Genomic DNA, 27462 nt, shown 5'->3' on the forward strand with positions numbered 1-27462 from the left:
AAAAAAAACTCCAAACCTCCCATTCCTGACGACTCTTTCCATGCAAAAATGAGAATAATCCACATTTCCACACACCCCTGTGCTGACTGTCCTGGGATTGCTCACTTCCCTCCTGGTTTTCCTCAGTTTTCTTTCTGGCAGAATTCCGGGCCTCTTCTCGCGCTCGTTTTCGCCGCAGTTTTTTTTCTTGCTTCAGTTTTATCTTCCTAAGACTGAAAAAACCAATTCAGCAGCGAGCCAGACATTAACTGAGATGAAAAGATCACACTGAAGAGTATAAATAGAATAAAAGTGGTCTTCATTTAGAAGCAGAGACCACAAAAGTTCATAAAAATATCCATGTCCTCAAGACGTAACGATTTTTACTCCCATTAAAGATGTCGGAATTAGGATTGGCTTCAAAACTCTTAGTCTAAAAGTCAGCATTTTGAGGCAAATAGTAACATTTTATTCCCTTCATTTTTAAAAACCTGTTGTTTGTCCTCTCAGCCCGATTCCTCATTATTTAAAGGTTACTTGACCAAAAAATTGCAAAATCAGTTATATGAAAGGTGTGGGTATCAATAACTGCAGCAGCAGCACTAAATACATTTTTATTTGCATTTTTGAAACAGTCACACCAAATAAATTCTGTGGAACAATTCAAATGCTTTTATAATGGGATCACAATGGATTTTACCAGATTTGTTTGGCTTCTCAGGCCAAGGGCAAGCATAACTTTCCAAAATCTCTGTACGAAGGCATGAAAACCCCTCCTGCTTTGCTCTGAAATGGACTCAAACAGTGCAGATCTTACCTTGAACATTTCTGTTTAATGCAGGCCCTTGGTGGCTCCTTGGGTTTTGGAATTTTTTGTTCAAACTACAAAACAAGGGATGAGACAGGAATAACACTTGGGTTGTGACACAACAAACCCAACACTCATTTCTGCTTCCCTCAGGTCCATTCTGCTCTGGGGAGAATTCTTTATTATTTCTCCATCTTCCTGTGGCTCTGGGGAGTTATTCCTGAAGGATTACTGAACTCCAGTGCCCACCCATGAGAATCTCACCAACACCACAAGGCAATTCCTGCTCCACTAGAACAGGAAATTAATATTCCTAAATAATCACCACATTCTGTAATTAAGGCAGCACTTTTTTTTTTTTTTTTGCAGTTGCATTCCCATCCTCCCTTTATCCCCTTAATATTCTAATTATTTTCATATAAAATATGACCATACTTACTTCACATTTTACCAGCCCAGAAGAACTGAAAATAACTATTTTGGAAATAAGGCCTTTACAATCAGGAGTAAAACACATTTCCTTAAGAAAATCCTGCAGGAGAAAAGGACACACAAAACAAAGGGATTGAAATCCACACACAATTTATGTCCTCACACAAATTCATTTCTTAATTTCAGGTGACCAAAGCAATTAAAGGAAGCACAATCCTAAACTCTTCCTGGACGCTGGCTGAGAGCTGACTTGGGAAGGGCTGAAAATCAAAAATCATGGAAAATCTGTTGCATCTTTTATCCCCAAAGCTCCCTCCTCCAGCTTCACACCCAAGAGCCAGCTTCCAGAATACTTTTAGGAGTTCCCATGGTGCCTGACGATTTCCCTTCATTTTATCCTGGCTGCTGAATTTTGTGAAATCCCTTCACAGATCTCAATACTGGAATCTTGACAAAAATTTTAAAAATTCTGGTCTGGGAGAGGCCTTACCTTATCATTTTTATCACTGTAGCTTGTTGTTTTCAGCTTTTTCCAGCAGCTGATGTGGAACTCCACTCTGCACTGCTGACAGCAAATAACACGTATAAAACCCTAAAAATGAGAAATGGCAGAAATGGAACCAAAAACAAATCAAAATCAAACCACAAGAGAAAGCAGAGCTCAGCTCAGCAGATGATATAAAAAGGGGCAGAAAACACATCAAGTTTTACTTCTCAAACCTTTTCCAACTGAAAATTTACCTTAAAGTCTGGGTCTGTAAAAAATATTTGGATTTTGGAGTAGCCATGGCACTGCTGATATCGACAAACAGCATCTGGCTCTGGAGGGAATTTACATTCCTCAATATAATTCCTTAAAGCCATCTGGAAAACACAGAACTACGTGAGACAAACTGCACAGAAATCAGGGAAAGATTCCACTTCTACTCACAAACTCCTGGGGACTGCAGTGAAACACAACTGTCTTGGAAAAGCAGTGACTGATCCCAAAAAAACCAACTCTTTCCTAGTGACAGCCATGGAAGATTGGCCTTTTATGGCCAAAATATTCCAGGGTTTGTTGGAAGTGCTGGAAGCTGTGAGCACTCAGCTCCACACACAGAGAAAAATGCAGGTTTATCCTGAACCAGTGCCCCACATCCTGAGCAATTCCAAAGGGTGGGAATTTTTCCATTGTCCACATGGTAAAACAGATTACTCAGATCATGGGACAAAAATGGGAGGTTTTGGCTCATTTCTGAAGATTCCCAACATTCCCAGAGTGTCTCACCAGAGATCTGGGCTAAGGATCAAGCTCAGACCCAGCCCTGGGGAGCCAGGGAGGTCTCCCAGGATAATTTCTGAGGGAAAAACTTCAGAGTGGCTTCATGTGGAGTCAGTACAGGGCTGGAATTGAGCCCAGATCAATAAAACATCACTAGGAACAGAGCCCTGACAAACCCTGGCAGGTATCTGCATTATCCAGAGTTCCCAGAGCACGGATTGCTGTATCCAGGTTGCTGGGGGAGGTCTGTGAGAAATCCTGAGGTGGGATTCTGGTAGGAAAAAGCCCAGAAGTGCTGCTTGTACCACAAACTCAGCAGCTCTGGGGACTTTGGCCAAGCTCATCCACTGAAAAACCTTCAGAGTTGTGCTGTGCCAAAAATGCCTCTGTGCAGAGCAGCTCCTGGTGCCAATTTTTCCAGTCAAACAGGGAATTTTACCATGGAAATCCCAATGTTTTATCCAGGAGCTACATGGCCAAAGTCTCCTATTTGGTTTTAAAAGCAGCAGCTACTGCAATTTTCAACTTCACATTTTTGCCAGTTCAGATTTCGAACCGCTCTCTCCAGGATTCTGCTTTGAATTGACACCTGAAAGTTTGGGAGCGTGCAAGGAAGAGAACCAAACCTTATCCCAAAATCACTGAGGCTGGAAAAGAGCTCCAAGATCCCACTGTGAACCATCCCCACCTTTGCCACTGAGTGCCACACCCAGGCCCTTCTTGGTCACCTCTGATCAATGATCAATGATCAATGTCTATGCCTGGTGAGCTCACACAATGCTTGTTCTCCCAAACCACTGGCCTGTGGGAACTGCACAATTCCCACTGTGGAAGAAGGAGAGCTGGAATTTCTCACTGAATCCTCAGCCAGGTCACCTTGGGGTCTCAGAGTGTGACACAGAGCTCCTGTCCACGGGGTGCTTCCCATCCTTCATTCAGCCACACCTTCCTTGGATCTTGGCAAGGAGGAGGAGCACAATTTTCTGTTTGGTTCCTTTTTTAGTAACATACCTGTAAATTCTCCATTCGTGTCTCCTCGATGACCTGAGTTGTTCCTGGCCAGGTTAAAACTCCAGGGATAATCTTGAAATCAATCATTAGCTTTGACCTCAGGAACTGGTCGAGGGCGTAGGCAAATCTGGAGTTTGGAACAGGTAAAGCACACTCAGATCTCCTGGGAGGATCTCCCTCACAACTTCCAGGAGTCATCTTATCCTCCCAGGAGCAAACAGTGGCAAGTGAGAGGATGTGGGATGAGAGAACACCTGGCTCCTTCAGTGCTCTGTTCATCTCCGAGATAAAACGCTCCAGGTGTGAGGCAGGAAGGGGCCCAGCACCCAGGCAGGGATGAGCCTGTGCTCCCAAGGGATCCATGGCTGTGGGAATTCGGGGTGAGGACATGGGGGACACGAGTGACCTTCAGCTGCTCAGCCAGGGAGGGGACACAGACTCTGCTGCCTGGATTTGGGTTTTCCCTGAGTTCAGGGAGTACAGGCATGGGAATGGCTCTGCCTGGATTAGCCTGGCTGGCCAGAGCTGCCGCCACCTGTGCAGGGACTTTTTTGGGGTCAAAACTGCCAAGGAAATGAGCCACAACCATGGGAATGGGATGCAGGCAGCTCCTGGGACAGAGACTTCAGCCAGGAAGGAGGAATTCCCTCTGAGCACCCAACACCCCCTGAGCTGGTGCTTTTAGACATCCCACAGGAGGAGGGGAGAAGGTTTAGTATGGAATATTATTTATTTGGCATTATTTTGGCATGGCAAGGGTGGGCAGGGAGGTGGGGACCATTCCCTGAGGAATGGGAGAGGCCCAGTTCCAGCTGGATCCAACAAACCCAGCCCAGGGCACAGCTGGGCAAGGCTCTGGCACCTCAGGGAAAAGCAGGGATAAAAGGACAAAACCTCCTGCACAGCTGTGAGGAGCAAGGAAAAAAGCTCCCCCATTCCCCATCCCTGTGGGCAGCTCAGAGGGAAAAGAGTCAGGAATGAGATAGCGAATTCCAGCCTGGGATAAAGGAGGGAAGGAAAAAGGAGGTTTCAGTTGTTTTACTTTGTTTCCCACTCTCCAATTCTATTTTAATGGACAAGAAGTTGGTTTTCCTCCCAGTGGCTCTGTTTCCTATAAGGGATTAGGAAGTGTCTCCCTGTCTTTACCTCGACCCCGCAGCTTTTCCATGGAATTTCTCCCCTCTCCTGCTGAGGAGCAGGAGCACAGCTGGATGAGGAACTCCCAGCCAGCCCAGCTCAGCCCACCACGAGCCTTTAGGGGGAATTTTGATCCCACAGAGCACCAGTGCCATCCTAAAATCCCTCCACAAGCTTCCCACTGCTCCTGCCCCCATGGCAGCTGGGATTTGCAGCCTCTCCGTGCTTCCCATGGGGAAGAAACTCCAGCAGGAATATCACTGGGAGCAGCTCCAGCCTTTTGTTCTCAGTTTGTTTCTTGGCCTGTCCCTGCATTCAGGCTCCCCCCATCCCTCTGGGATGTGGCCAGCTCAGGAAAACATCCCTCCTTATCTGCTCCAGGGAATTTGTGACTCCCTGGAGCCGCCTTATCTCAATCCAAGGTCACACTCCAGCTCCCCAGGGATGAGATAAATTCCTCTTTCTTCAGGATGCATTTTCCCCCCAGAACAAAGGGGTTTTGTTCTTCTCCCCCAAGCTCTCCCCCACTGCAGGGCTGTGCTGGGCAGGACTATCCCTGAATCCCAAATACTCCCTCAAATCAGCTCAGTTCAGCAGTTTCCATCAGATCCTGAGCAGGAACAAACTTCCAGCAGGACCAAATCCATCTGATGGATGAATTTAGTGATTCACACAGAACAATTAAAGCCTCACCACACACAACTCCTCAAATAAAAAGATGATTTTTTTTCCCCTCAAACCCTGAAATTTTCCATTAGACCAACCTGTTTTGCTTGAGGTAAACCCTTCCAAGCCCGTAGTGTGCCAAACAAAAACAACTTTCCTCTGGATAGTCCTCCATTATTTTCTTAAACTGAACTTCAGCGTTTGCCAATGCCTTAAAAGAAACGTGAGACACAAATACATGGAGTTTTGCCAGAGTATTTCCACTTTCCCTGGGTTTTTTCCTCCTTTAGAGTGGGTCAGTGTGTGCTATTTGTTGATCAGTCTGAGGAACAGTAAATGGAATTACACAGCCCTGTGATCACAGGCAAAGCTTCCCTCTCTTTTTCTAAAAAACCCAATTTATTCTGCACACACAGACTTGCTGTAAAATAAAGGAATTCAATGACTGAGCTCAGCTGTGTTTCAATTCCTTGTAAGGCACTGAAAATCACCAAGCACTGCAGGAAGAAACACCCAAAAAAACCCCTGACCCCCAGTGCTGATTTTTGCATTTTCCAGAACCCAAAGCAACCCCCACCTCTTGTTTTAGGAGCAGAGTATTTGGGTTCAAAACACCAGCTCAGAGCCACGTTACAAAGCAGAAATAAAAACTATTCCTATTTCTATAAAATTTTATGGAAGCTGTAATTTCTTAATACTTAGAATCTCACTTGAAAGCTTGAAAAGAAATTTTATCTGATAACCTAATTCATCAAAATCATCAAGGATTTAGTCCTAGATAATAAATTCTAAAATGTGGCACAAGGTTCCTTCCCCCCTCATTCTCTCTCAGTTAGGAAGACACAAAAATGGATGGGAAACTGCCCGAGCTAGGGCTTGGAATGAAAACAGTACTTAAATATAAAATAAATTAAAATAACCTTCATGTCCTACCTCAGGATGTCCCAGTCCCAGGAGGGCAGTGGCATGTCCATAGATAAGTATAACATAATTAATATTAAGAATATTCGCATACTGCAAAACAAAAAGAGTCAAATTATAGCAAAAGCACAGCAAAAACATGGTACAAATACTGTAAATTGATTTTTAAAAATCCAGGATGACCCTGGGGTTGGGGACTGACTGGGTACAGATACACAGACACCAAATTTCAAAGAATTTGCCATCAAAATCCTTTTTACCCTTCATTGTTACAAATCTGACAATCACAGAATCACTGAGGCTGGGAAACACCTTTAAGCCCAACCAACAATGGAGCTTTTCATTAAAGAAAAAAAAAATATTTGAGCCAAACATTTGGTATGACTCTTCTAAGAACATTATTCTGGAATATTTTGGAAACGCAGGTGTGTGTGGAACACTCCCAAAATATCTACCAACAATCCAACACAACAACGATTCTTTTGGGGGAAGGGAGGAGGGGCACAGGGTGTGGCAAGGCAGAAACCTCCATCACTGGCCCCAAGCAGGGAAGTGCTCCCAGTTTACCGTCAGTTTGGAGGTGTAGAGGAGGCTCAGGAGCTGGGAAAAGGCTCGTTCAGCTCTGTGGCACTGCTGCTCCAGCAGGGCTCTGCAGCCATCCCGAGCCAGGGACACCACATCCTCTGGCAGACTGTTGAAATCCACCTGGAATGTGCAGGGAAAAGGGGAAGTCAGCCCAGAAGAAAACTGCATTTTCCTTTTTTTTTTTTTTTCTTTTTTTCTTTTTTTTTTAATAAATAATAATATTTTGGCAAATATTTTTACACTGCACCTAAAACTATTTTTACACTGCCCCTCCCTCCCCCCCCCCAATACATCCTGTATTGCTGGGTTGGTTTTCCACCCTGTTCTCACAATTAGCAGGGAAACACTTGGCCCTGCAGCAGCAACTCGAGGATCAGCCTCATTCTGGGGGAAGGGAGGAGCTGAATGGATAAATGTGAATTTCTGTAAAAATAACCAGGTTATTTCTCACAGTTTACCAGGAATTCTGGAGTGTTCAAAGCTCTCAGCAGCGGTAATAAAATGGGTTTATCACTGTCCAGCAAGGCTGCACCACGCTCCAGCCCAAGGGATTTAACATCTGGCAAGGGACTGAAATCCACCTGGAATGTTTGGAAAGGCAGTAAGTTCAAAAGAAAACAATATTTTCTTTGGGGTTTTTTTTGCTTTCCAAAGCAAGCAAAATACTTGCTTTGGAAAATAAATATTTGCTAAAATACTTCTCTGACAGCCAAGTGGAAATTCTCTGCTTCCTCCTGAATTGTTTTACCACAATTTCACTTTTCAAGCAGCAAACGAGGTGCATTTTTACAAAACTCCTAAACTAGATTTTCATGGAGCTTCTAATCTCTTAAAAGTCCAGTTTTCATTCCAACTTTCTCTCCAGAAAGCTTCACCTTTAGTTCAAGCATCATTTTAATTCTTCAAAACCCCAAAGCACAACCCAGACTTCTGCTTTTCCTCACTTCCACACTCCCATTTTGCATCCAAATGTTTTTGGAAAAGCTGGGAATTGTTTCCTTCTGCAACACTCTGCATCCAGCTCAGCTCACACTGGAAGGCTGCAGAGTTCATGATTTTATTGTGTTATGTTGTTATTATGTTATCAAGTTATTATATTTTCACTACTGATACTTCCTGAAATCCGCAGGAATTTCCACCAGGGAGGCTGTAAATAATGCAGATTTATTTTAACTTCCTAAAACCACTGGGTTAACGCTGTCCCATGTAGTTACAGACCAGAATAAATTATATTAGTTAAATGGTAACTTGCACGACAGATGAAGCTGATTACATTAATTAAAATGCTCCTTCCAACACCAGTATTGAATTAAAAAACAAAAACAGGTATTTGATAGGAAATAAAGGGTCTTAGGGCAGGTAGAACCTGCACCTTCTGAATTCAGCTTTGTCCTGTGAGGTATTTAATCAGAATTGAGATTTCTGGTGTTTGCATCCCCAATTAACAGGGATGAAAGGATTAATTATGTGCATTCCCATGATTTCCTTCAAGAATTTATTGATGCTGAGCCCAGAGAAGGAGAATTCTCCCTCAGTGTATGAATTTTGCAGCGTTTCCCACAGCCATCCCACAAAATGCTCTGTGGTTATTCCCAAATGTATCCAGCACAGGAAAACATTTAGGCAGAATTTTGGGAAGGGCTTTATAAAGCCCTGAATGATTCCCAGGCAGGTTTTACAGCAGGAGAAGAAACAGGAACCAGAAGAGAACTCCAGAATAAATCAGTGTAACCACAGAGTTTCTGCCTCTGATCAGAGCCATGCAGAGCACAGAGCGTCCAATTTTGGAATAAACCGAGATTTTTTGCAACATTCCTGAAAAATGACAAATCATTTCCAGTTTAAGGCCACAAGCTGCTGAATTCCCATTACCTGTGGCACAGCACTGCAGCCTTTATCCTCCATGGCTTTAGGCTCTCTCTTCACATCCATGTCATCCCTACAAAAAGCAGGACAGGAGCACCAAGGGTTTGTAAAGTCCTTTAAATCTAAATTTATTTTTAATAAACTGTGTGATTTCCATCAACTCCCCAGTGGAGAAGCAATTCTGGAGCTGGTTCAGCTGCTTTAAAGAGGATTTGTTCCAGAGTAAATGAAAAAATTTCCTCTCCTTATAGTGAAAGGAAAAGGAAGCCAGTGCTAATTCAGCTGAATGACATCAGTGACCTCTCCTGTGGCAAAATTTCAATTTTCCTACCTACAGGGGTACTCAAATAATTATGGGGGAACAACAGGATCGCACTGCAATAAACACTGATTAAAAGATATTTGGGTTTGTGGTCACACTTAGATTAGGAGCAACCAGGTTTCCTAAAGGCTTGGGCTCTTCTGCACCAGAAATGTGCCTTGGAACAATTCTCTTTAATGGAAACGTCCCTATTTCCATGGGAAAATCTCATTGTGCTGCACCCTCATGTTTTGAGCCATCCTAAACACAACCAAGAATCTCTGGAGCGTGGCGGCCCCAGCACCACTGGCAGCAACGATTGCCTCTGTTAAACTTTGTTTTAAGAGGAAGCATAATCATCATCCAGAAAACCTACAGTGCTTTTCACCTCCACTAATTGAATTTCAGCCCCAAACCACCAAACACAACCATTCACACTCCTGTTCTACAGGAGGACCCCTGATTTAAAATCTGACTTTGATTGTGCTTTAAGTGAAAATTGGAGCCAACAATCAACCAAAGGATTCCAAGTGAAGTTCTTATAAGGACTTGTGTATCTTTGTAAGTATAAAACTTATAAAACCAAATTTCATCTTTTTCCTGAGCTCAGGAAGTGTCAGAGTTTGAAAAATGATTTGGTGCAAAGGAGGCCTTGGAAATGAGGTAAGAGTGAGTTGTGTCATGGTGTAACTTTGGATGTAACAACTGAGACAAAACTCCTGTTACCCCTCTGCTTTAACAGCAATTATTCAAATTATGCCTTCATTTATTAAAATTCAGCTGGGCATGGAACATGTTCAGTTTTCAAGTAGTAACTGTGGAAAAACTGGAATTTTGGGGACTTTACCCACTATCAGGACATAAAAAGATGTACACAAAGCCACAAGTAAGAGGCAAGCAGCACATCCAAGTGACATTAATCTTCCATAAAATAGCTCACAGTAATAACCAATTTTAAAATAAAGTCTTTTTTACCTCATCTTTTCATAGTCACAAGTTTTGGCTTTTGGCCTTCGTTTGTTTTGCTGACTTTGGTCTGTAACAAGGGAAAGGATTTTAAACAAAATGATCATTACCTAAAACAAGCAACCAAAAAAATGCACTGGGAACTCACCTTTTGCTCTAGAAATTGCAGATCTTAAAAACTGACCAGGTCAAAACTAACACAACCAAAAAGTGTTAATAATACCATGAATTTGGTTTTATTTTGGTTCAATAGTATAGGATTTTATGAAACCTAAAAAGGGGAAAGACTTCCAACAAATAGAAGAATCTAAAAATCCTGCAAGGTGTGATCTGACTCCACAAAATTGAAATTATTAAAGTGGACTCCAAGCTAAAGAAATCAATCTGTCCTACAAAAGCACAGTTGATATTATTGTATATATATAAAATAATCATCATTATTATATTATTATGTATTATTAAACATATAATACATTATATATTATAAATTATATGATAGTGAATAATACAGTATATTACAGTACATACCTTCTACATTATGTGATGTATTATAAAGTAACACTGTGCAATATTTTATACTAAAATTGTTTGGGGTTTGGTTTTGGTTTTTTTTTTGTTATACTATCAGTGAACAATCAGAATTTTCAAAGGGAATAACAGATCCCCACGGAAGTTCAAGTTTCTCTAGAAAAAAATGATGAGGAAGACTTTTTTACTTCAAAACCCCTGAGTTAAAATTCAGTTCAACCCTGTCAATCTCAAATGCAAACAACCAGAGGCAGATGGCCCTGGCTACAAAATAAATAAATGCGACAGTGTGGAAATGCTGGATGACAAAAACAAGGCAGGATTTATCATGTGAGACCAATTCGTTTTTAACTCCCAAATTTCACATCAAAGACCTCACACAAAGTTCACTGAGGCACTTCCCAACTCCAGAGATCCAACCCTGCTGTGGAACAGGGACTGAGGAAACAATTCCTGAGCAACGAGGAAGGAGAAAATGTGTTCTAATACTTTATTGTGATGGGCAAACGCAGGAATTCCTGCCATTAACTGCAAAATCATCTTTTTTACTGGACACAGCCATGGGAAAAACAATCCAGCACCTGGATTGTGACTTTTGGGTTTATTGTTATGCTCAGCTACCGGAAAGTCAAATTTGAAAACAGGAGAAGAAGATATAAATGTTATACATGAAGTTTTAGCAACCATCTGTGCTTAAAAATGATACTCAGAATATTTTAAACATGAAATACTGAAAGATATCAACCGTGGAAAGATCCAGCCCTGAGTGCTCTCCCTCCAGGCAGGGGAGGTGTCCCATAAACATTCCTCAGGTTAAATCCTATCCGTGGGCACTTAGTGCCTCATCCCAGGAGCCATTTCTCATCAAAAGCTCCTCAATGACCTGAAATTTAAAGGAGTCAGCACAAAAATCAAGAGTCACAAAGACTGAACGTGTTCCGACTTATTTCATGAACCACTCCTTGAGTGGATGTCTGCTGGAACACATGGGAACTCCAAAGCTACACCAAAAATCACCACTAATTCCTCTGAATAGAGATACTTAAACAATGGGAAACAAGAATCCTCCTGAGAAGCAGAAAACACCTCCAGCACATCATCATTTAACCATCCAGAGGCTGAGATATTTCACCTTCTCTTCATTTTATGTGTTGCTTTTCCTTAAGGAACCAATCTAATTCACAACAAAACCTTAGTGAAGAGAAAAGAAACCACCTCACCAGCAAAGGAAGAAATTAATCAGCATTGGTTTTACACTGAATGATCTAATTTCAAAAGCCGTTCAACAAAAATTACTCCAGAAACAATTCCCATAGAAACAACTCCTCCCCTACAACACCCAACTTCAAATGCTGCTTTCAGATTAAACAAAAAAGCTTCTGAATAAAGGTAACAAGCAAATCCAGCTGATTTACAGTTGAAATACTTAAGGAAATACATTAATTCCACAGAAAACATGATTTACTTACCCCACAAACACTTAAAAATATTAGGAGAAGTAGTATTACTTTTCCCAGCACTTCCCATTAGGAGTGACCAAAGATATTTAATAAAAATATACACAAGCTCAAAGAAGCAGTACATGAAGACCAAAAATAGGAAGTAGCACGAAAAATAAATCAAAAAGGCCAATAGCTTTACAATAATATAATGTGGCATTAAGTTCTTTTCCATTAAAACTCCTGCAAGTTCAGGGAACAAAGGCAAAGGGAAAAAAAAAAAAAAGGCTCTTCCTCCCCACCCACAGCAAACTGGGGCCAGCCAGTCACTGGCAGCCTCCTCCTCCTCCCTTCAAATCAAATATTTTGCTCTGCAAAACGAGGGGGAGGAGAAAGGGAGAAGAGAAAGTGAAAACAAAGCAGTGAAAATGAAGAAGAAACGTGGGATGAGCACGAGTTTTTGGAAATTGCTGTGTCCAACACATGTCGTGGTCTTTGGCCTAGGACTGTCAGATCTCTGCCAGCATCATCCCTCTTCCTTCCTCAACTCCTCCAAAAATCAGCCACCCTTCTCCAGCCTCTCTGTGCCAGGGTCTCAGCCCTCTCCCAGGGAAGAATTTCTACTTTAATGCCCAGTTTCATCCTGTCCTGACAGGCAACACGGAGAAGGGGAATGTTCAGTTCCCCTGAAGCTGCTGGATAAGAGCTTAGAGAGCAGCTTGCAAAGGAGATAAAGGAATGTCAGAGAGGCCCAGGGGATGCTGAACACAGCTGGGAACTGGGGACAAACAGATTGCTCAGGGAGGAACACAGGGCGGGTTGTGGCGAAGTTGTGCAACAAGAAACAACAGCACACGCCCAAAGAGGAGCTCGAGGAAAGGAAACCCAGAATATTGGGGGCTCTCAAGTGAATACAAGCCCAGAGACCCCTTCAGACAACCCTCCAGGGCCACGAAGGGACTCCCAGGAAGAGGTGGATGCACGGAAATGAATTCCAGCAGAAGTGATGTAGAAGTCTCTGGATGTGTTCAGCACTGAGGGTAAGGAATGGCTGCTTTCTAAGGCTTCAGATTTGGTTACAAAGTTTGTTTCTAGCTGGTTTCAGCACCACCTCCTTCAGCTCAAGGCCATTCCCCCTCATCCTGTCTGTTCCTCCATCCCTTGTCCCAAGTCCCTCTCCAGCTCTCTTGGAGCTCTCTTTAGACCCTGGAAGGGGATTTAAGGTCTCCACCTGGAGCCTTCTCTTCTCCAGGCCAAAAAATAGTCATTGTTAAACTATTGCTTAAACAAACAATGCACTGAAATATCAGTTATAACCATTTCTATTGCGTAATAGATAACTCTGATTAAAATCCCCGACTCTCATCGGTATCACCACCAAGTGAGATACAGGATTTATTTTACCTATATAAATAGATTGGGTTTGCAATCCTTAATCCTGAGGGACAAACTCATAGGAAGGATAGATTACACCCAAATAAATCCTTGGACAGAAACCAGTGCCCAAGTCTGTCACTTAACCTGGATCCAGTCACGCCCACACTCCTCCTGGAGAAGGGATTTAGAAAGCCAGGGGTTCCACACCCTCACAAGGAAGGATTTTTTCCCAATATCCCATCCAGCCCTGCCCTCTGGCACTGGGAAGCCATTCCCTGGCTCCTGTCCCTCCATCCCTTGTCCCCAGTCCCTCTCCAGCTCTCCTGGAGCCCCTTTAGGCCCTGGAAAGGGCTTTAAGGTCTCCCCAAAACCTTTTCCAGGCTGAGCAATCCCATCTCTCCCAGCCTGTCTTCACAGAAGAAGAAAGTCTTCATTCTTTTCTCCATTATCCTCCCACGTAACACTTTTCCAACAAAAACATCTCAAGCTCTCCTTTGCAACCTTCCCCGCATTTTCCATCTCCCAAGAAATCCTTTCATCCTTCAAGACGTTCACAGATCTCCGAAGCTCACAAGGGCAGGATCACCTCTCCTACTGCTCACTGAAAAATAGGATTTTCTAATACACCTTCAGTGGTTCCCTAAAATCCGATTTTCAAGTGCTCTGTGCTTTGCCACCCCCTCAGGTATTTAAATATGCCAAGGAACAGGCATCAAAGACTTCAGACAAGTGAGAGCAGGTGGTAAAAATCCCAAGGAAAATTTAAGGAAAGACTTCCTTTTGAAGCTCAGAACTGCCTGAACTCCACTTTCCCTGCAGAAAAGTAACTGTGGCACTGGGGGAGATTTGGGAGGTGGGAGTTCTGTCTATAAAATGATTTATTTGTTCAAAAAAAAGCCCCAAACATGAACAATCAATCACACTTAAAACTCGCCAAGTCTGCAGCTAAAGATCTACTCTGCCAAATATTTTATGGCCTCTTTCCTCTTTACCTGCAGAATTATTTTCTGATGGAGCTTTTATTAACCACAAATTAATTGTAAACATTGAAATACAGACTCCTGTTAAATTTAAATCCTTTCAGATCCTGGCTCAGGGGGAAGGAAAGCACTTCCAGCCTGTGACTCAGAATTTACTTCTTAATTCCAGTTTCAATCCTGAATTCAGCCATGTCAAGGAGATTCAAATTACTAAAGCATCAAGGACTTACGACACAACTACAGAAGTGTCTAAGAAAGAAGTAAAAGATGATTGGTTATTGTTGTGAAAATGACAAGAAATGCACTTCTAATTATTAATTACAGCAGCAGAGGAAGAAGTGGCTCTGACTTGATAAAGAGCAAAAATAAACTCACTTGGAGGCTGCTCCAGCGTGGAAACTTTGCCTTCTGTTCTCTGGGGCTCAGTCACCTGATGACAAAAATATCAGATTACAAAACCCCAATCAGTCGCCCTCACTGGATTTAAACAAAGCAAAAAAACCAAAAAAAGCAAGCCCTCAGCAACTAAAGAAATGAAAATGTGCTGAATTATGTTCTTAATCAAGAGGTAAAGAAAAATAATTTGCTTTTGTAATGATTTTCCCCTCAAGTTCTTATCAGTTGATACTAGCTACAAATCTGACACACACCAGCCTTTTCCACTGAAACATTCACCCTGAGGGAACACAAACTTACAGACCTACAGAGAGATTTTCATGGCATGAAAACAGATGAGAGTTTTCATGAGAACATAAAAGAAAATCTGAGCACTTCTAGGGCTTTTCCCAGCTTGTTTTTCTCTGCCAAGAAACTCCAAAAGTTCCATTTCCTGCCCTCCTGCTCTGGTTTCATTTTCCCAGGGCCACGTCACTGCCCAGGGCCCTCCCCCTGCTCTGAGAGCACAAACAGCTTCCCCACAGCTCTGCCGGAATTGTCCTGGCCCAGCTATAAATTCACATTATTTATCAGCATTTTCTGCATGATGCAGCTTTTTTATAGTGCAATCCATAGGCTAAATCAGAATATATGAAGTAGGATTTATTATCTTAAATAACAACAGCGAGGACAACAAAAATGTCACAAATCATCTCTTTAAATCAATAATTCCTGTAAAAACATGACACTGGCCATCTCCTCCTCCAAACAACCACCTCCCACCTCCTTTAAATCCCAGTTTGGCAGTGAACTATCCCAGCAAAAGTGCCCAATTGCTAAAAGAATTGCAGAATTCCAGGAACAGCACTGAGTGCCACATTCCAGGCAGGAGTTCCTGCAATTCCAGCTGTACCTTGGCATCACATTTTTGAGGACCATGGTGATGTTTGGGCTCAGCCAGGGCTCTCTTCCTGTCTTTTTCTACTTCTTTCTTTTCTTGGGAGCTTTTTAAAGGAGATTTTGAAGAGGTGCAGTCTCTGGTGTGTAAAAAGAGAGAATCCCTGTCCTTTTCTCCATATTTAACACATGTATAACATGAAAAAACGGACAAATAAAGGAGTTTGCCCCTCTCAGAGGTGTAATTCCATAAATGTATTTAAAAGATTTCATCAGTCATTTTTATCGTTTCAAATTCCACAATCCAAACTTGTGCAAAGATACAGCAACAACAACAAAAAAATCACATTTTCTACAAGAGGGACTGCAATTGAATGATTACATTTCTAGTTTTTTTAATTAAATAATTAATAATGGCAATTAATAATTAAAAGTACCCTGGCCCTGCTGCCCACGCTGCTTTGGATACTCCAGGTAAGTTTATTTAGTTCTTAGAAATCCTCTGTACTCCTAATCAATTTATTACTTCCGTTTTTATTTACTGATAAGACAACAAAATTGATGCAATATCTACATTATGTATTAGTTCAATGTTATGGTAAGCATTGCTACTTACAAAAAAACCCCCAAATTAAAAGCAAAACAAACTTGCCAATTCCTTACTTTTTCTCAAGCAGAGGCTTCCCTGCCTTCTGTTGATGTTTAGTACCTACAGAAAACGAAATGAAGGAGGAATTAAAATAAAAACTGAGCTGGTTTCAAAGCAAAGGTACCAATTTTGCAGTCAGCAAAAAAATTACCGTGGATTTCTTCCAGGGTCTTCTTTAATTTTTCATGCTGCTGGATGAGTTCCTTGAGCCCCCCAGGGTTTTTCTTGCAGAGCTCCTGGGCTCTCTCGTTGGCCTCCAGGGCCTCCTCAGCTTTGCCCAGCAGGGACAGGGCTTTGCAGTAGTGGTGGTGACCCTACAGGGACAGAAATGGGGATTTTGAGGTTTCACCCACACCACTGAGAGAAGGATTTATGTCCCAAGCAGCTGCAGCAGGCAGCAAAAAGTCAAAGTTTCATCCAGGAAGTTCATCCAGGAAGGGAGCTGCTCTCTGCTGATGGATAATCAGTTTTGAACTGCTCAGCATGCTGAAACAGAGATAAATCACTGGGAAGAGCTTTGGAAATAAAGCAAATTTGCTTTTTTCCTGCTTTCTCTGCTTTGGAAAAGAGCAAATTTGCTTTTTACCCCTAATCTCAACTACTTTGCAATTTTCTAAGTATCCGTTATTTACTCTCGTTCAGGCCAAGAATATTGGGAAACACCTGCTGGCCATTAATCAGGACTTTTGAATATATTCTATTTACATTTATTCTTTTTGAAGCACTGTGACAACTCCCAGCATAATAAACATTTTCTCTGTCTTTACACATGCCAAGCACCTTGTACCAACACTGACAGGCAGCTCAAAATAACATTTCAAATACAAAAACCCAAGCAAATTGTGCACTTGGCAGAATTCTCAGTCCCCAGGGCTCTGTGTTCATTCATTAGAAATCAGCTCTGGGTTCTCATCTTGCTTTAAAATGCCAAAAAAAGACATTTTTGGAACATGTAAGAAACCAACCTTTGGCCAATCAGGCTTGAGAATAATGGCTCTTTTTCCATCAACTGCAGCTCTCCTGGCAGGAGGGAGAGGAAAGAGAAGGGATTTATTATTTGTACCTCAGAAAAATCTACAGGCTGGTGTAAAAAGCATAAATACAAATAGAAGAAGTAGAATATAAAAATAAAAATTGAATAGAACAGCAGTTCATAGAAGTATGGAATAGTCTGGGTGGGAAAGGACCTTAAAGCTCACCCAGTTCCACCCCAAAATGGGCAGGGACACCTTTCAGTCTCCCAGGTACTCCAAGTGCCACCCTTCCAGGGATGGAGAATCCATGGATCTCAAATAACTGCAGTCCCATAAACACAAATAATTCTGTATTTTAGCTTTAAAACGACTCTTTTCTTATAAACGTGCCCGAGTTTTAATGCAGCTCAGCCCAGCACCTCAGGGGTTACTCACTCGTACTGCCTGGTGAGGATGAAGCACAGAGCTCGGTTTCCATACAGGAGGTGGTTCAAAGGGCTTAAAAAAAAATAAGATTATGAAGAGTTAATAGTGGGTATTACTTCTGGAAGCCCTAAGGAGAAGAAAAATGAAGTTTTCACAAGAACTGCCTGCAAAAGCTCCAGCCCCAGCACACACGGAAAGCCCCACGGATTTACAGGTTCTCGCTGGGAGAGTTCATTTTAATTGTGGGATCATTTGTAAGAACTGGGCCCATTCAAGCAACTTGCAACTAATTCAAATTCTTCTCAGCCTACTCTCCAAGAGCAGCTCAGCCCTGCCGTTCCTGGAAATCACATGGAAATCACATGGAAATCACATGGAAATCACATGACCTCCTTTGCTCTTTACCAGCCACAGGATTTCCTGTGTTTTCCACTGAATTCTGCTCTTCCCTTCACGGTCTTGACACGAGGGACTCCATTTTCCAAGAAGGCTGAAACCAGCTGGAATTTGAGACCAAAACCTATCCTGCCACGTGGCCTTTATGGGAATTTAGTCACAGAATATTAGGAATTAATTGATTAAATTGAATTGTACACGATGAGACCTCAGTCTGGGTAAAAGGGAGTGTAAATAAACCCAAAATGCTGAACCTTTTTCCAGGGCACAGTTATAAACCCACAGCCCTCAAAGTGAAAAATCCAACACTCTGCACAACATGGTTTTGTGGGAAGTGAGATTTTATCCATTTCCCTGGATTTTATAGACACCAGGATGAGTAAAATCAGCATTTTCATGACCACAACACCCGTGGTGAACACACCAACCCTGCTGACATTCCTGTGGGAGGGGGAAAACGCCCTAAAAATTCCCATTTGATCTCCTTCTCCCAGGAAAGTGTCCAGAGCCTTTCAAGAAACACCTTTAGGGAAGAAATTGAACAAGGCTTACAAAAGGAAATAAAGCCTAAGAGCTGCCAAAATCTTTGGTGTTTATTCCTTTTGCATCATAGCTGATAAATATTTGCACCACTTGGAAGAGTATTTCGAGCGAAGACACCCACAGTGGCTGTCCATGGTTGTTCACCCCAAATAATTCCCTTTCTTGCAGGTTTGCTCCCTTTGCTCTTGGGTCATTTTAAACCCTAACAGGACTTTTGGAGCAGTAAAAGCACAAAACCCAGCAGTAATGGGGGAAAAATGGGTGATAGGGTTGGGTTTTTTTCTTTAATTAGTTATCAACTGGCCTCTAATTAAAGTGGCTGATGCAAAATTGTCCAAAATGAGGATCAACGTGAAGAAGGCGAGTTCAGTTCTTACCAAAACTCGATGGCTTTGGTGTAGGACACAATGGCACAGCTCAGGGCTCCTTGGGAAAACTGAGCATTTCCTTTCTGTTTCATGGCTTCACTCTCCTGTGAGAGCAAGGACAAACAATTCAGCCCCCACTGGGGTTAAACTCAATGAATTCAGCAGGGTAAAGGTAATTATTTCGTGTGGTAAAGGGAATTGTTTCTGCCAGCACAATGAAACACTCCAGCTTTTGAAACATTTCTCTTTAATCACTTGGGGATTTTTACAATCCCTGATAATCAGAAGCCCACCCCCAAAACCAACCCAAACACATTCAGAGAGCTTCTCTCACCCTCCTGGAGCTCTCAGAGGTCTCAGCTTTCAATTCTTCCACTAAATCACAATCTTCCAGTGCCACTCTGGTGATGGAACGTTTCCCTGGAGACAAAATCCAGGAAAACCCAGTGGGTGAGGGAATTTCTCCGAGCCATTAAGGGTTTATCCTCTGCCACTAAAACTCCTGCTCTGCTCCTGCCTGACAGCAAAACCTGACACACAAGTGAGGATCTGCAACAAATCCGGCAACAGGAGCATTCCAAAATAATTATTTATTACTGGAGAGGCCCAGAATGAAAAGAATGACGTTAATTATTTCACCATTTCTAAGAGCAAAGTGATTTTTCCTCATTTCTGGCCCCTCCAGGGCTGTCCATACTCACACTCAGCAAAAACAAGTGCAAGTTTGACCCGACCACAGTCCCCAAGCTCCTCCAGGCCCTGCAGAACCTTGGCACCCCCCACGCATCTGACCCAATCCACGGCCTCTGCAAGGTGAAAGAAACCCTGTTTCAAATGGGAAAAAAAAGAAAAGAAAATCAAGAAAAAGTCATTCATATACAAAGCAAGGTGTTCATACACAGAGGGCAGTGCTGGAGCCCTTTCTCTCTGAATTTGTTCAGGGTTTTGCTGATTTTTGAACTGACAACAGCAAAAAAAGACAAATATCTGGAGACCTCGAGCACAGGACAGTCAAAGAATCAAACCAGCCGTGCAACAGGAGGCAGGGGAAGCATTCAAATGCTAGAATTTGATTTAGAAACGTCTTTGTGATGACTGAAATGATTCAAAAAATACTATAAACCCCTAAAATTTGATTTAGAAACTTCTGAATTGATTAAAAAAAATACTATCAACCCCCTAAAATTTGGTTTAGAACCTTCTTCTTATGACAGTTGAAAAAGAATATAAAAATCCACGTGACTAAGACAAATATCCCCAAAAATCCAGCAACTGGATAATCCAGCAGTGACACACAATTGTATTTATTCTGGTTTTCCTATTGCTGCTAAAAGCTGCAATGTTGTTTTTTAAATTCACTGCTTGTCTTTTAGCTCTTGCACTGAACATCCAGCAGGCCCCAGACTTTATTCCAAGTGTGGAAAAAAGTGATTAAACACAGGGAAATTCAGGGATCTTCACAGCCCAAAGTTTACAAGCTGGAAAATTTAACGGGTTCTGTTCTACAAGAAACTGAATTCTGTTAAAAAAAAAAAAAACAATAAAAAATGGATCAGGAAATCTCCCAACCCCACTCTGCCTCTGCCATGCCCAGCACTTCAGGCTGAGGAGGTGTCAGTTCCAGGGAATCTTCCAAACAATTCTGGAAACTCACATTTTCTATTCCACTGCCAATCCTCAGGATGCCACTGATGAAATGTGGGATGTTCTGGAGCAGGGAGAGAAAACAAGTACAAACTGAGTTCTCGAGATGTGGTAATTCTAATTTCTGTCTGCTCAGGTTCAACCCAGTAACATTTCCTGCTCTGCTGGAATTCCCTATCCCTGGGGCAGTTGCTCTGGTCCATTCCAGATTTCTGTTGAAAAATAAATGTTGGCATGGGAAAAGAGAATTCATGGGTGCTGTGAGGTCTGCTTAGGAAATTCAGCCCCTTGAACCACTCCTGCAGCTCTCTGAATACTGAAGGACCAGCTGAGACATCCAAAGAAACCATCCCAAAATCTGCTCTTCCAAATCCATTTCACTCTGGGATGTAAACCCAATCTTTTCCATGGAGGAGAAAAAGGCTGAGGGAGTGGGAAGAGGAAAGCAGAGATGTGGTACAGAAGAGTGCAGCTGGGGTTGAGCAGGGGATTTCAAGGAATGAAATAAGAAAAATGTCATTACCTAATTTAAAAAAAAAACCACACCAAATCCCTTCAGCTGCTGAGAATATTCCTCATCTCCTCCTCCCCACTGCTCTGCTTCCATTTGAAGTCAGCAACAACAGCAAATTTAAAATCTCATGTGTTGAATGAGGGAAAAATAAGTGAGGAGGGGGGGGAAAAAGTCTTTAAGTCATTCATCCATCAGCTTTATTGCTGACTGCAAATATTTCCTCAGTTATCCCAACTGGAATCAAGCCTAGGCCACAATTTCTTCCCAGAAAGCTGCAACTCAGTTCTCAAATAATGTCTTCACTCCAGCAAAAGGTAATAAAAATAATCCCAAAATGCTTAAGGGTCAGATTGAATTAATTCATTAGACTTGAAAACTCAGATCAAGTTCAAGTACAGGACTTACAGCAACTTTTTTAATTGAATCAGTAAGGTCTTCCAAAACATTGCGCTCACAGATTGGCTTCATGTTCCAGCCCAGGAACTGCACACTGAGGGAAAACAGAACAAGTTATCATTTAGACAAATACCAAGGTGTTACAGGGTCTCAATTGTGACTGTTTAGGGGGATTAGATCTAAGGAAGAGAATGTTTACAAATTCCAATCGAGCCCTTCAGAGGAGGAGGGAGGAAAATATTAATAATCATCAAAATACTAATAATAATCAAAAAAAGAAGAGCTGCAAAGGTTGTGGTGCTTTTCAAATGTCAGGCTTCTTAAATACTGAAATACCCCCGAAACTTCAGCTTCCCAGATTCCCAAAGATCCCAAACTCTAGACTCCCAAAGACTCCAACTTTCAGAAACCCATCCTTAATATTTTTCTCCTATGAATTCAAGAACTTCTGGCCTCGACCAGCTCAGCCCCAACTGGGAACCCCACCATCCCTGCAGCACTGTGAGCCCTGCTGGAATCACAGAAGGAACTTCCACAGGCAACAAAGAAAAGTGGGAGGATTTGGAGGAAATCCCCTTGGAAAATGAGGATACTCACCCACGTTCCTCTAGAAAGGAAACGCTTTCCGTGGTGTAGAACAGAGTCCCAAAGATCCTGATTTTCATAACGTTGCAATATTCCCTTAATCTCTCCACAGGCAGACTGCACCACACCTCACAGGGATCAACTCCTCCAAGAGGAAAAAAATGGGAATGACACTGCACAGCCCAGGCATTACAAAGTGCCAAGAAACATGAAAAGCACTGATTGTTTCCAGCCTGCATCCCTAACGAACCAAACCAAGGAAATCGGAACACTCTCAACTCACCTGGCAACTTGAGGGGGTTTGAAATGGAAGGGGGAGAGGGGATTCAGATGGAATTAAGGATAGGGATCTGCTGGAAGGATTTGCATCCCTGGGTTCTGAATTAAGATGAAAATGCAAGAAGAGAAAAAAAATGGAAGGAAGGAGAGAAAAAAAATGGAAGGAAGAAGAGAAAAAATGGAAGAAGAAGAGAAAAAAAATGGGAGAAGAAGAGAAAAAAAATGGGAGAAGAAGAGAAAAAAAATGGGAGAAGAAGAGAAAAAAAATGGGAGAAGAGGGAAAAAAGGAGAAAAGAAAAAAAAGGGAGAAGAGAAAAAATGGGAGAAGAAGAGAAAAAAATGGAAGAAGAGAAAAAAGGGATGAAGAAGAGAAAAAAATGGGAGAAGAAGAGAAAAAAATGGGAGAAGAAGAGAAAAAAAATGGGAGAAGAAGAGAAAAAAAATGGGAGAAGAAGAGAAAAAAATGGAAGAAGAGAAAAAAGGGATGGATAAGAGAAAAAAATGGAAGAAGAGAAAAAAGGGAAGAAGAAGAGGAAAAAATGGGAGAAGAAGAGAAAAAATGGGAGAAGAAGAGAAAAAATGGGAGGAGAAGAGAAAAAAATGGAAGGAGAAGAGAAAAAAAAGGGAGAAGAAGAGAAAAAAATGGGAGAAGAAGAGAAAAAAATGGGAGAAGAAGAGGAAAAAAATGGGAGGAGAAGAGAAAAAAATGGGAGGAGAAGAGAAAAAAATGGGAGGAGAAGAGAAAAAAATGGGAGAAGAAGAGAAAAAAATGGGAGGAGAAAAAAAAGGGAGAAGAGGAGAAAAAAATGGGAGGAGAAGAGAAAAAAAGGGAGAAGAGGAAAAAAAAGAAGAGAAAAAAATGGGAGGAGAAAAAAAAAGGGAGAAGAGGAGAAAAAATGGAAGCAGAAGAGAAAAAAAATGGGAGAAGAAGAGAAAAAAATGAGAAAAGAGAGAAAAAATGGAAGAAGAAGAGAAAAAATGGGAGAAGAAGAGAAAAAAATGGAAGGAGAAGAGAAAAAAATGGAAGAAGAAGAGAAAAAAATGGAAGAAGAAGAGAAAAAAATGGAAGAAGAAGAGAAAAAAATGGAAGAAGAAGAGAAAAAAATGGAAGAAGAAGAGAAAAAAATGGAAGAAGAGAAAAAAATGGAAGAAGAGAAAAAAAAAGATGAGAAAATGAATGTAAAAACTGAAAAATGCAGCCTCTGTGCACATGAGGAACTCACAAGGGCTGTTCAGGGGCTGGAAGGGAATGTTCTTTTCCAGGGAAAACATCAGCCTCTTCCACCTGCATCCCTGCAATTATCAAGGACAATAAAAGCAGGACAATGCTGCCCAGAGCAGCAGGGCACAAAACCATCAGGGTTTGTCCTCAAAGCCACCGAGATTCAGGGCTCTATTCAGCTCCTCTGGAGGAAATGAAAAGGGGAATTAAGTTTCTTGGGGGGGGTTTCAGGTGCTCTCAGAGCAGAGCAGCCTCACCTGAGGGTGTGAAAATACACAAAAATTCACTTTGCACAGCTGGTTTGATCTGTTTATTGCCACAAATTACAGCTTTGTGCAGCAAATGCAATTCTGAAGAACCTCAGCCACCTGCTTTTCTGTAACTGGGAATTTTTGGTTAATTATTACTGCAAAACCTTCCCTCCAAAAAAAAAAAAAAAAATCAACTTGAAGCTGTCTTTAGACCTACACTGCTAAAAGCACAAGCCTTGAATCTCCATCCTCACAGCACTAATTGCCTGCATTCATGTAAATATTACTGATTATTTCGGTTATATTAGGAAAAAAGGATGAGAATTGTTCCCAAATATAACAATGCTTCTGCTCAGAAATAATAATGAACTCATTTTCAGGCAAAATACAATCAAATAGCAATGCAAAGATCCACAAAGCAATAGGAATGGAAGAATATTGATTTTGTTTCCATACCTGTTTTACGATTAGGCAGCACTGGCTGTCCAAAGGTTCCATGGCCCTAAAGATAAACACACAATTTACATATTTACATGTAATATATTTAGATATTTACATTTTCTTCTACTGCGCAGCCAAAAAGCAAACAAAGAAATCAATAACAGAAAGAAAAAAAAAGCCTTTTGCTACAGTTATTTAACAAAATGGTTTAGAGAAAAAACAGCTTCTGTTTACCTGCATATGCATTAAAAAATGTCCACAGGTTAATGGTTATGAAGGGACATGAAAAGCTCTACTCCTTTAAACAATATTTTTAATCACACTAGAACAGGAATTGGTAACTCCAAAATCAGGCAGCAAAATCATGTCCAAGACTACCTGACTAAACTTAAAGGTTTAAGAAGGTAACACAGCTTTTTTAAAAAAATAATAAATATTTTTGAAGAAGTTGTGACAGTTTAGGTATATTTCAATAAAGCCATAAATCAGTGGAGTAATTGATTTAGTATTTCTCGTTACTTTTAAGGGGTTTAAAACCTATTTGAGCACCTCAAGCTGAAGAAGAACTGGTTTATTCTGATTTACAGATCCCTACAAAGTCTGTTGTTTTAACACACATTGTAAATGTGTCCTTTAATAAGCACTCTGTATCGCAGCAAATGCTGCAACTCAATTATCATTTCTGCTTTACCATTTTACAGAAATGCAGAGCTGCTTCTAAATTACAAAATTGATGTATTTAACAGGCCAGGACACACAATAACGAAGAGGGAAAAGAAAAAAATCAACTGTGATTTCAAAGTCAGCTCATCTTGAAAGAGAACTGACATCTCTTACAGAGCTGTTTTGGCAGCAGCAAACGTCCAAAAAGTTCTTGACTGATATAAATAAATTCTGAATGGGATCATGGCTCTGCTGGCACCAGCCCCTTGTAAAGGCAGAGCTTTACAAAGAAGAAATTCAAGTTAGGTAACTTGAATTGTACTTTGGGGAGGACAATAAGCCACAGCTTGGATTTCACAACAGCACTGATAAATAACTCCTGCTGAGCTCTCCAAGCAGTACAAATATGGATTAGCACAGGGATTTCTGAGATTCCTTAAGCACAGCAAGAAGGGGAAAATAAACAGGCAAGGGAAGTATTCTTGGAAGTATAGAAGCAGAAGAGCAGTACAATTCATCCAGAAAAAGCACAACACTAACTGAGAGGGGAAATTCATCAGGAACTGGAGCTGCAGGAGCCAGGGAATGGCTTCCCAGTGCCAGAGGGCAGGGCTGGATGGGAGATTGGGCAGGAATTGTTCCCTGGCAGGGTGGGCAGGCCCTGGCACAGGGTGCCCAGAGCAGCTGGGGCTGCCCCTGGATCCCTGGCAGTGCCCAAGGCCAGGCTGGACATTGGGGCTTGGAGCAGCCTGGCACAGTGGGAGGTGTCCCTGCCATGGCAGGGGTGGATGGGATGAACTTTAGGATCCCTCCCTGTTACAGTGCAGATACTGCAACACGATGTATCAAACCAGGAGTCCCATGGAAAGGAAACAGATGTGGACAGATTCTGACAGATGTTTCAGAGCTGTTTATTTCCCCAGCCATGGCCAGGGCTCTGCTGAGGAACCCTCACAGCCCCGGGCCCGAGGGTCCCTCCTGCGCAGGGAACAGGAACCGACCAACGGGAACGAAGCTGCCCAGGGCAGGGAAATCCCGTGCCACCCCTCAGGGCCCCTCTCCCAGGGCAGGGGGAGGAGACCCCCACACCTCCCAGCCCAAACCAGTCCGGCATCCTGTGATTAAAGAAGCACAAAGAAATGGATGAAATTGGAAGAGGTAAGAACAAAGAAGGGGCAATGCTGCAGTCACTGTGCAGAGCTGAATGAAATCCCACCAACCAAGAGCTGATTGCCCTGCAGTGACAGGGACAGAATCTGTCAGGCTGAGCTGCAGCATCCCAGGAATGGCCATAGGACCAATAGGTTGGGCAAGTTCTGCTGACAGGATCTGCACCTCAGTGCCTGGCCTGGCCCAGAGGCACAGTCAGTGACACCTGCTGTGGGGACACACAGGCTCAGGGCTCTGCCCCACTGCGGGGTTTTTGCAAGGGAATCATGCACAGTGTGAGGTACCTGTAAGAGAAGCTTGAATCAACATTGTGAATGACTCTGTAGATCTGATCATAGGATCAGAGAATCCCAGAACGGTTTGGGTTGGAAAGGACCTTAAAGATCATCTCATCCCACCCCTATGCCATGGGCAGGGGCACCTTCCACTATCCCAGGTTGCTCCAAACCCTATCCAGCCTGGCCTTGGACACTGCCAGGGATGCTGCAGCCAAAGATTCTCTGGGCACCCTTTGCCAGTGCCAGATCCAGGTATAAATTCCCCTGGAACATCCTGCAAGCTTCCCATCTATTTCCAAACGTACTTACCAGTTCAAAGTAGGATGGATCTCCAAGACGAGCCAAGGTCACAAGGTCGGAATCGGACAGAGCCATGGCACATCACCCTGAAAGGATGGGAAGAGGAGAAATACACGAGAGGAAGGCAAGAGGCAAATGACAGGTGTTGTGCAATACTTCAAATGATCACATCACTAAATCTCATTTTGCCTGGGTTCTGTGAAGGCTGTGGTTTTGTGAAAGCAGAGGTTAATGCTGAAAACAGTAATCCTAACCCCAGCTTCTGACATCGACTGTGTTCTACACCCCTGACAGGACCCCGGGGTGCCGCCTCACCCCTGCCAGGCACCTGAGGCACTTTCTCCCTGGCAGCTCAGGGAGCAGCATCTCCAGAATCACGGCCGCACCTCCGGAATCACGGCTGCATCCCGGGATGCCGAGCACGCCGGGACAGTCCCCGCCCCGTTCCAGCCGCTGCCGGGCTGCCCCTCCGCCGCCATCCGATCCCAGAAACCCCTCGGCTCGCCGCTCATGTGTCTTATCCTGCCGGCACAGCCCTGTCCGTGCCGGTGTTGCAAGAACCCGGACAGGCTCACGGTACCGCGCTCCGCCTCGGGCGGACCGGGGGCGCGTGCGTCACCCTGCCGGACACGAACCGGGCGAGCGGGGAGTCCTGGGCTGGGCGAGGCGCGGGGGAAGGCGGGCGAGCAGCGAGCACTGAGCACTCCGCACTCCCTCCCCCCATCCCTGCCCGCATCCCGCACTCACCGCTCCGCTCCGCTCCCGCTGCGCGGCCGCTCCCGCCGCTCCCGCCGCGCCCCGCCCTCCGGACGCACCGCCCATTGGCCGGCC

The 27462-nt window shown here is 42.9% G+C and overlaps 1 protein-coding gene across 2 annotated transcripts in view; it reads right to left on the reverse strand.

The window, feature by feature from the left end:
- Window positions 1-27449, reverse strand: part of TTC3 (tetratricopeptide repeat domain 3) — a 42182-nt gene extending 14733 nt beyond the window's left edge. For both annotated transcript variants that reach the window (XM_082278358.1, XM_082278357.1), the window contains exons 1-27: window positions 27379-27449; window positions 26641-26717; window positions 24236-24281; window positions 22040-22172; window positions 21452-21536; window positions 20543-20596; window positions 19590-19713; window positions 19223-19308; window positions 18898-18992; window positions 17591-17653; window positions 17147-17201; window positions 16333-16495; window positions 16196-16241; window positions 15549-15672; window positions 14636-14690; window positions 9946-10006; window positions 8676-8742; window positions 7262-7384; window positions 6786-6923; window positions 6231-6311; window positions 5396-5508; window positions 3495-3621; window positions 1961-2083; window positions 1710-1811; window positions 1227-1319; window positions 797-861; window positions 76-212 (exon numbers count right to left, since the gene is read on the reverse strand). In XM_082278358.1, the coding sequence (XP_082134484.1) occupies window positions 76-212; window positions 797-861; window positions 1227-1319; window positions 1710-1811; window positions 1961-2083; window positions 3495-3621; window positions 5396-5508; window positions 6231-6311; window positions 6786-6923; window positions 7262-7384; window positions 8676-8742; window positions 9946-10006; window positions 14636-14690; window positions 15549-15672; window positions 16196-16241; window positions 16333-16495; window positions 17147-17201; window positions 17591-17653; window positions 18898-18992; window positions 19223-19308; window positions 19590-19713; window positions 20543-20596; window positions 21452-21536; window positions 22040-22172; window positions 24236-24281; window positions 26641-26706 (2425 nt within the window). In that variant the 5' untranslated portion in view covers window positions 26707-26717; window positions 27379-27449. The remainder of the gene's footprint in view (window positions 1-75; window positions 213-796; window positions 862-1226; window positions 1320-1709; window positions 1812-1960; window positions 2084-3494; window positions 3622-5395; window positions 5509-6230; window positions 6312-6785; window positions 6924-7261; window positions 7385-8675; window positions 8743-9945; window positions 10007-14635; window positions 14691-15548; window positions 15673-16195; window positions 16242-16332; window positions 16496-17146; window positions 17202-17590; window positions 17654-18897; window positions 18993-19222; window positions 19309-19589; window positions 19714-20542; window positions 20597-21451; window positions 21537-22039; window positions 22173-24235; window positions 24282-26640; window positions 26718-27378) is intronic.
- Between the last annotated feature and the right edge of the window lie 13 nt (window positions 27450-27462).

The sequence above is a fragment of the Coloeus monedula genome (assembly GCF_965178545.1).
Source record: "Coloeus monedula genome assembly, chromosome: 3".
NCBI classification, from domain to species: domain Eukaryota; kingdom Metazoa; phylum Chordata; class Aves; order Passeriformes; family Corvidae; genus Coloeus; species Coloeus monedula.